This window comes from Pieris rapae, chromosome 5 (genome assembly GCF_905147795.1).
Source record: "Pieris rapae chromosome 5, ilPieRapa1.1, whole genome shotgun sequence".
In the NCBI taxonomy this organism is placed as follows: Eukaryota; Metazoa; Arthropoda; class Insecta; order Lepidoptera; family Pieridae; genus Pieris; species Pieris rapae.
In genome coordinates, this window is record NC_059513.1 from 4,631,211 (window position 1) to 4,640,348 (window position 9,138).

Below are 9,138 nucleotides of genomic sequence, written 5' to 3' on the forward strand. Positions count from 1 at the left end.
CATGAAAATATCGGATTCCCAATAATTGCATACATATTTTAGATTAAACATTATCCTACTATACGCCTGGATTAATTTCAATTTGTTCTCGTATAGATATATAATATATATATTAAATATACAGACTTCCGTTTCACTATCTATTAATGTTTCTAGATTGCGCGAGATCTATGTGGTGCGATTTCTAATAGAAAAAGCGACTGATAGCACCCGGTGAGGTCACACTGCTCCAAAGAGCTTTCCGCACATATGTTACTGAACGAATACTCTAAAGTATATGTCATGAGTGCCTCCGTTTTTAGTTCCAAATACGGCCTCATGTTTATGTTTTATATAAATCAGCAAGTAAAAATATATCAACAGCATGACTATTATTTTTATTGTTAATCTTAATTATTAAGAAATACACGTATTAAATAAGTGTTTTGTATGGGAGGAACAAAAAGTAGTTTTTTTTAAATGGAATATATTCATTTTATCAAAGTACATGTACCATTTTCAGGTGTATTAGTACCATGCTATCTATGCACTTTTTCCATTGTATAGGTACTTCATGTACTTTACTTAAAAAAACTTTGCGACGGGAATCAATAAAAGGTTTTAGGACGGTTTCGACTGCCCCATCAGAGTTCAATTTAATCCAAATTTCTGAAGACCAGACATGGTTGTTAAGTAGCTTTAGGTGTAAATTTGTAACCAAAATTCAAAATATGTTATTTATATTGAGGTCTTAATAAATTCTAAAAAAAACTTATATTATTATCGACGTTACTTGTAACAAGGATTATTTTAAATAACACTAAATACTTGATTCAAGTCATATAGAAATTTTATTGTTTTAATAGATTTTTCCACTAACCCTAAAATTGTACCGCCTGTGAAAATAATTCGATCTATCAAACCTTACTAACGGGAAACCAAAGAAAATTTATTTCCTTTGACTTTGTATTTGTGATGCCGTTTACTATTTGAATCATAAAAGGTTAAAAAGATGGTATCGCTATCGAGACCCTTTGAGGGCTACGTAAAAATTTGTATCGCAAACTTGCCGATGGACCTGATAGGTATTGCCTGAAATTCGAGCAAACAGGCCTCCAAGGCCCTTGATGTAATCTTGTCAACCCTTTACCTTCTATCAATTTTGAGGCGTGCTTGACTTTGTATTTCAATTCTGCCTTTGAAATACTCTTTAGATATACTTAACTTCGTTTTTGTATAGCCTTTTAGAATTGAAAGGCAAAGCAACAAGAAAGCGATTTAGATCAAAATAAGTACTTATTTTGTGTCAAGTATCAAGTATAGTATGTCAAAGGGAATCAAATGTCATAACTAATTTTGCTTAAGTAACTTGATTGAATTTAAAAATGTGTTTATCTTAACTGATAACATTGATAAAACACCCACAACGGTGACCGAAGCATGACGAGAGCAGGATATATAGATTTATTATGTTATGCTACTGTCACTGAACTGTCAAAAAGTAATCGTTTCATTGATATTTTTTTCGCAATATGGACGACAATAACGCATGACTTGAAATAAAAATAACCTAAAAATGGCTTTTGAACAAAAATGATATGTACTTATATAATCGGGATGTTTATGACCCAATGATGATAAACTTATTTAAATAAGATTTGATAATGTAAAGGGCGACAGAGGACAAGAGTTTACTGTCCAACATCGCATACTAGTTCCTAGTACGATTTTAGAATCTTACATTTTATAAGAATTTAATATTTTTATTCACGAAGAAGACAAATCGCTCTCACATGATGCGGCAAAAACAAACGTGAAAATTATGTTCATTCTTCAAAGAAATTATTAAAAATTTTATTTTTAACTGAAACTTTTGAACAATTTTTAACTTTAACAACAACAATTTAAGAATATTTTTTCCAAATTTAACACAAATTGATAAAAGAAATCTTCACTCAGTGGGGGGCCTAAAAGATAATATTTTTTGAGTTGTAGGTAAATGCACTGAAATTACTCTGTATACTTGCAAATATTTACAATCTTGTAAATGTAATATTTGAATTTAATTATTAGGTTAAAATATTATTAACGGAACATTTACTGACTGGATGGACTTTAACTTAACTAATACGATAAATGTTTATTTATCATTATCTTAAATGTATTTAACCGAAGGTATAATTAAATAGTATCGTTGTTTTAAACATGATTGACAAAGTTGCAGTAGTTACTGGTGCCAATAAGGGAATAGGTTATGGCATAGTAAACCAGTTATGTAAACGTGGTGTTAAAGTTGTGTATCTCACGGCACGTGATGAAACAAAAGGCAGAGGATCTGTAAAAGCCCTAGAAGCTGAAGGATACCATCCCATATTTCACCAACTTGATGTAACCGACGGAGAAACTGTTAAGAATTTCGCAGATTTTGTAAAAAATCGTCATGCTGGTATTGATATTCTTATTAACAACGCAGGAATTGTAAGTAAAGATATTATGGAAGTATCATACGAGGATGCGACTGTAGTCATTAATACAAACTTTAATAGTATACTCACAATTGAAAAGTATATTTTTCCACTTTTAAAAGACAAAGCGCGTGTCATAAACATGTCTAGTGAGTGCGGTCATCTTTCTAAAATTAAAAATAAATATTGTATTAAAAAACTGGCTCATGAAGATGTAACATTGAATGATATACAAGATTTCACCAAATGGTTTCTAGATTCAGTTAAAAATAATACCATGAAAGAAGAAGATTTTGAATGGAGTATTCTATTTTCGTATGTAATATCGAAAGTTGCTGTTTCAGCGTACACACGAGTGCAACAAAAAAAAATTGATAGAGATATATCTATTAATTCCTTGCACCCAGGCTTCGTAAAAACATTAATGACAAAAAAAGTAGGTTATTTAACTATTGAAGAAGCGAGTGATGCTCCTATCTATTTAACTTTAGATGCTGATCAGTCGATTAAGGGTAAATATATTTGGTTTGACAAAACTGAAAAAGATTGGACAAATATATACTTAGACTTAAATTATATTGATTCAGCAATGTATAAAGAATTTATTGAAAAATTTATCTAGAAGTATGTATTAACATTTAAATAAATGATAAGTATGAGATTTAAATAAGTGCAGAGAGGAATGGCGGGATTTGGAGGAGGCCTTTGCCAAAAAAGGGCACACAGATGCACCAGAATTGGATTAAAATGGAAAATTGTTTAAATGTATATAAAATATATAATGTAAAATGTATCTGAATAAATGCTATTATTATTATTATAAGTGATATTCAGTATTTATTAACAAAACAAATATGTTTTTGTAAAAAAGTTTGTTGTCTGAAAGTTAGTTAAGATAATTACTTTTTATGAGCATTATTTTTTTTTTATTTTGATCTCTTTTAATTAAACTATTTCATTATTTAAGACTTAATTTAAAAAGGATTCACAATCTATATTTGTGGCTGTAGTAGAAAATAATTCAAAATCACATTTTAAATATTTTACCATCACAATCAAGCAATCATTACCTATAGTAAAAATAAATTAATATCTAGTTTTATGTGAAAATCAAGCACGCTTTAATAAAACTAGTGCAATTAATTTTTTTACGTCTTTAACATTATTTCGTAAAATGGCATCATAGTGGTTTCGATCGTATAAAATAGTGAACATGATTGATAAGGTGGCCGTCGTTACAGGAGCTAATCAAGGCATAGGATTTGGTATCGTAAAGCTTTTATGTAAGCGAGGTGTTAAAACTGTGTATTTAACAGCGCGTGATGAGAAACGAGGCACTGAAGCTGTGAAAACTCTGAATTCTAAGGGCTTTTATCCAGTATTTCACCAGCTAGACATAACAAACGAAGAAAGTATTAAAAAATTTGAATATTTCATAAAAAGCCGAGAAAGAGGTATAGATATTTTAGTGAATAACGCAGCGGTAGCATGCAAAACCTTTTCAGAAGTGACATATGATGACGCTAAAAACGTAATAAATGTAAATTTTAATAGCATTCTGACAATGGAAAAGTATATTTATCCGTTGTTAAATGATGACGCGCGTATTATTAACATAGCAAGTGATAGTGGTCATCTTTCTAAATTAAAAAACAAATACTGGATCGAAAGACTATCGCGAGACGATCTACAGCTAAATGATATAAAAGATTTTATAAGTTGGTTTTTAGATTCTATTAAAAATAACACATTTAAAAAAGAAGATTTTACATGGAACTTTCTTTATTCCTACGTTGTTTCAAAAATTGCAGTTTCAGCGTACACGAGAGTGCAACAGAGAAAAATTGGAAGGGGTATATGTATTAATTCACTGCACCCAGGTTTTGTGAAAACTTCAATGACAAAAGGAACTGGTCTTTTAACTATCGAAGAAGCTGCTGAGGCACCGGTATATCTAGCATTAGATGCTGATACATCTATAAGAGGGAAATACATTTGGTATGACAAAGCTGAAGTAGATTGGACGGATACTTCTTTAGTTTTAAATTATGTGGATGAGCACACTATGAAAGAATTTTTGCAAAAAATCTCTTAATTTTTCATATTGACCCATTAAGGATTTTTTAAACTATAATTTGTTTGATTGTTATAACAAGTACTTCTCATATTGTCTGGAAAAATATAATATTTTTTGATATATAATTTGCGTATATATTCACATTCATTATTAAGCTATTTCCAGAAGTCGTATGGGTTAGGGATTATCTCTAGCGAACGTGGAGCTACACCAAATATATATGTGGATCGTCTTGTTTATTTGTTGTACTTGTTATTTTAGTACCTGCATCTGTAACTGCACTGCATGCTTCAAGGTTTCTTTGTTTTAATGTTTTGCAATGCAGGATGGACTTTTGATATAATTGTATCTGTTATTTAACTATATTGAACGGATAATTTATCTATTAATAATAATATACATAATATTGCGATTACAATGTTTTACTGATATTTAATCAGACAAGCCTGCTCCGCATTGTCAGTGTGTGTGCATATTTTGTACCGATAACATGATAAATAAAGTTGCTATTGTTACTGGAGCCAATAAAGGCATTGGTTTTGGAATAGTGAAAGAGTTATGTAGACGTGGAGTCAGTCATGTTTATCTTACGTCTCGTGATGTAAAAAAAGGTTTAGAAGCTGTTAATAATCTAAAACGAGAAGGTTACAATCCTTTTTTTCACCAACTCGACATAACAAACGAAGAAAGTGTTATAAGGTTCGCTGGTTTTGTTAAAATAGAGTTGAGGGGAATTGATATTTTATTTAATAATGCTGCAGTCGCAGGTGATAACGTAACAGGAGCAACATATGAAGACGCGAAAAACGTTATCAGTGTCAACTTTGATAGCATTCTCACTATTGAAAAGTATATCTTTCCGTTGTTAAATAATAACGCACGTGTTATCAACATGTCTAGTGATCTCGGGCACTTATCTAAACTGAAGAATAAATATTGGATTAATACTCTATCAAAAGATAACTTAACGTTAGAAAATGTCAAAAATTTTACGGATTGGTTTTTAGACGCGGTAAGGAATAATACTTTGAAAGAAGAAGACTTTTCGTTGCCTTATTTTTTATCGTATGTAGTATCAAAAATCGCTTTGTCTGCCTACACGAGAATACAGCAGAAAAAAATTGAGAGAGGAATTTCTATAAATTCGTTGCACCCGGGCTTTGTGAAAACGTCGATGACGAAGGACACAGGTATGCTGACTATCGAGCAAGCCAGTGATGCTCCCGTTTATTTGGCTTTGGATGCTGATCAATCTATCAAAGGCAAATACGTTTGGTTTGACAAAACCGAAAAAGATTGGACTAATATTTCACTAGACCTAAATTACATTGATCCAAGCGAATTTAAAGAATTATTGGATCGGAGAGCTAAAGAAATGCACTAAGAGCTTTAGTATTATAGTTATTCAACTTCCTTTGTATTTATCTTGTAATGTCAAAAAATCTTAATAAAATATTCCTTTTTCTTTTACTTATATATTCATTCTATTGATTTTAAACCCAACGGTAAAAATGAGCAATAACTACACATCACACAAAACAACTACAAGAAATCTTCTTTGATAATTAATATTAAATAAAACATATGACGCCAATGACATTATGAGGGCATTTAATTAACTGAATGTTTATATTATCATATTTTTAACATATAAAATAGTTCTACAATAGACTTGCTGCACGTCTTGTTTGTGTTATAAGGGCAGTCATTAAAAATGATTCAAAAAGTTGCAATAGTAACGGGTGCAAATGGTGGCCTTGGTTATAGTATCGTAAATGGATTGTGTAAGCGTGGCGTTAAAAAAGTGTTTTTAACGGCACGTGATGAAAAACGAGGTTTAAATGCGGTTGATAAATTACATCGCGAGAAATATAATACTGTTTTCCATCAACTTGATATTACAGATGAAGTAAGTATAAAGAAATTTGCGGATTATTTAAGAGTAGAAAAAATTGCTATTGATATTCTTGTTAATAATGCAGCAGTGATTTGTAAAAACTTAACCGTGATTGATTATGAAGACGCAAAGCGTGTTATTAATGTCAATTTCTATGGTGTTCTCAATATAGAAAAATATTTGCATTGTTTCTTGAATAATGATGCTCGAGTAATTAATATATGTAGTGACACAGGTCATCTATCACAGCTAAATAATAAATTTTGGGTTGAAAAATTATCCAAAGAAGATCTGACATTGAACGATATTGAAGAATTTATTATGTGGTTTTTGAATTCAGTAAAAAGTAATACTTTAAGGATGGAAGATTTTAGATGGAAATTTTATTTACCATATGCAATATCAAAAATGGCTCTGTGTGCGTATACACGGGTGCAACAAAGGCATATTGGAAGAGAAATTTCTATAAATTCACTTCATCCAGGTTTTGTAAAAACACCAATGACAAAAGGAACTGGTATGTTATCGCCCGAAGAAGCTTCTGATGCATCTATTTTTTTAGCTTTAGATGCTGATCAGTCAGTCAAAGGAAAATACATTTGGTTTGATAAATCCGAGAAAGATTGGGCCAATACTTCTTTGGTATTTGACTATGTAGATATGAAAGTATTTAATGAATTTCTAAATAAAATGAATTATAATAGGCAATAGCGGCAATCGATGATAGTCAGGGCCGAATTAGGCCAGCGCGGGGCCTGTAGCAAATTCTATCTATGGCCCTTCCCAAGTTTAGGTATTAAATCAAACAAAACCATTACAAACGTTTTTTTGGATTTAAAATTGGTAAATTTGGAGTCACACTTTCAATACAGACTTATTTAAGCAAATGATGATTTATATTCAACAAAGTGAGACGATTAAGACGTTCTTATAAAATAAAAATCTGGCCGCTTGAATGGTAGATGTGGTAAAGATGCTAAATATATCGATTATAATTAAACATTAGAAAATTACGGTAAATAGTTTGTTAAATCGTTAAGTAATCGAGTTTTATTTAGATTTTTAAGTGGAAATTAGGCAAGATATAAATTAATATATTTTTATTACGGTTATGTTTGAGTGCGGGCCCGTAAATTCGCTGGGCCCGTAGCATTTGCTACTCTTGCTACGTGGATGCACTGATGATAGTGCGTCCTCTGACTATTATATTAAAATTACTTATATTGGTACCACACGTAAACGTTGAAGTTACAATCGGTTACCTATTTATTTTATTGCTTGTTAATATTAGCGTTAAGTTTTTGTATGTTTGAGAACCGTCAAATCAGATTTATATTTATGTACCAATAACCGATTCTCTGTAACAGGACTTCATAATATAATTGAATTGGTAATAAGTGGACTGCACTTGTTGCTAGTGATAGCGTTATCTTAATATTATTTACTTTACAATTATCTATAATTATTTATACCACATTATATTTTGTCAGTGTTACATGTTATACGGTGAAAATGACATCGAAAATTGCCTTAGTAACCGGATCAAACCAAGGCATTGGTTTTGGTATTGTAAGAGAGTTGTGTAGAAGAAATGTTGGAGTTGTTTATTTAACGTCAAGAGACATACAACGTGGTAAAGAAGCAGTTGCAAAATTAGAAAATGATGGTTTGTATCCAAAGTTTCATCAACTTGACGTTAGTGATGAAGAAAGCATTAAAACTTTTGCTGAATATATCAAGAACAAATATGGTGGTTTAGATATTTTAATAAACAATGCTGGCGTCCTAGACTCAGACTTTTATAAAGTCTCATTTGAAGAAGCTAAAAGAATTATAGACGTCAATATTCATGGAATAATATTAATGCAAAAATACTTCTTCCCAATTTTACGCGATAATGCTCGAGTTATCAATATATCCAGTGATTGGGGACATATTACAAATATAAAGAATCCCTACTGGATTCAACGTCTAACAAATAAAGATTTAAAGTTAGGAGATGTGTATGGATTTCTTAACTGGTTTTTAGATTCCGTGAAAAACAATACACTGAAAGAAGAGGACTTCTTTGAAAACTCTGTTTTGGCTTACCGAGTTTCAAAAGTTGCAGTGTCTGCTTTAACTAGAGTGCAGCAAAATGAGGTTAGCAAAGGAATTTCAATAAATTCCCTGAACCCGGGATTTGTGCGAACCAACATGACTAAAGGTGGTGGTGATATGACTGTAATAGAAGCTGGTGCTACTCCCGCATACTTGGCGCTTGACATTGATCAGTCCGTCAAAGGAAAATATTTTTGGTTTGATAAAACTGAAGTCGATTGGGCAGATTCTACTTTAGACGTTGTAGATACGTTTGATGCTTTTGAAAAGGCTTTGGACGAAGTTAATAAATAATAACATTTGTATACAATTGTTTGTTTTCACTTCCTGCACTAAGAATTTTCCTGAATTCTCATAATAAGAAATTATTGATAATGTTGGTATTTATAAATACACCTTATTTCAAATGTAAATATTTGACCTATTTTAAACTTAACAATATACTACCTCAATACATTGTTACATCTTAATTAGCTTATTATAATTGCTAATTAATTTAAATTATTCTAATCAAATTGGTTGGTAACATAATATTATTAAAAACATTGAATCATAAAGGCATTCATTTTTGGATCTACATTTAAAGAAACGAAAGGTCTGTTTAGTTAATATTCATATCA

The 9,138-nt window shown here is 30.9% G+C and overlaps 4 protein-coding genes across 4 annotated transcripts; all 4 read left to right on the forward strand.

Annotated features, from left to right (window-relative positions):
* The first annotated feature begins 2,179 nt into the window (after positions 1 to 2,179).
* LOC111000883 (carbonyl reductase [NADPH] 1-like) lies at positions 2,180 to 2,950 on the forward strand. The gene is made up of 2 exons (XM_045628357.1): positions 2,180 to 2,457; positions 2,789 to 2,950. The coding sequence occupies exons 1-2, from the start codon at positions 2,185 to 2,187 to the stop codon at positions 2,858 to 2,860; spliced, it is 345 nt and encodes a 114-aa protein (XP_045484313.1). The 5' UTR covers positions 2,180 to 2,184; the 3' UTR covers positions 2,861 to 2,950.
* Positions 2,951 to 3,415: 465 nt separating this feature from the next.
* LOC111000882 (carbonyl reductase [NADPH] 3-like) lies at positions 3,416 to 4,933 on the forward strand. The gene has a single exon (XM_022270485.2). The coding sequence runs from the start codon at positions 3,658 to 3,660 to the stop codon at positions 4,537 to 4,539; it is 882 nt and encodes a 293-aa protein (XP_022126177.2). The 5' UTR covers positions 3,416 to 3,657; the 3' UTR covers positions 4,540 to 4,933.
* On the forward strand, positions 4,866 to 5,997 carry LOC111000894 ((+)-neomenthol dehydrogenase-like). Its single transcript, XM_022270497.2, has one exon. The coding sequence runs from the start codon at positions 5,012 to 5,014 to the stop codon at positions 5,903 to 5,905; it is 894 nt and encodes a 297-aa protein (XP_022126189.2). The 5' UTR covers positions 4,866 to 5,011; the 3' UTR covers positions 5,906 to 5,997.
* Positions 5,998 to 7,921: 1,924 nt separating this feature from the next.
* On the forward strand, positions 7,922 to 8,823 carry LOC123689188 (carbonyl reductase [NADPH] 1-like). The gene has a single exon (XM_045628259.1). It carries the CDS (start codon positions 7,931 to 7,933, stop codon positions 8,810 to 8,812), a length of 882 nt encoding a protein of 293 aa, XP_045484215.1. The 5' UTR covers positions 7,922 to 7,930; the 3' UTR covers positions 8,813 to 8,823.
* Positions 8,824 to 9,138: the final 315 nt, after the last annotated feature.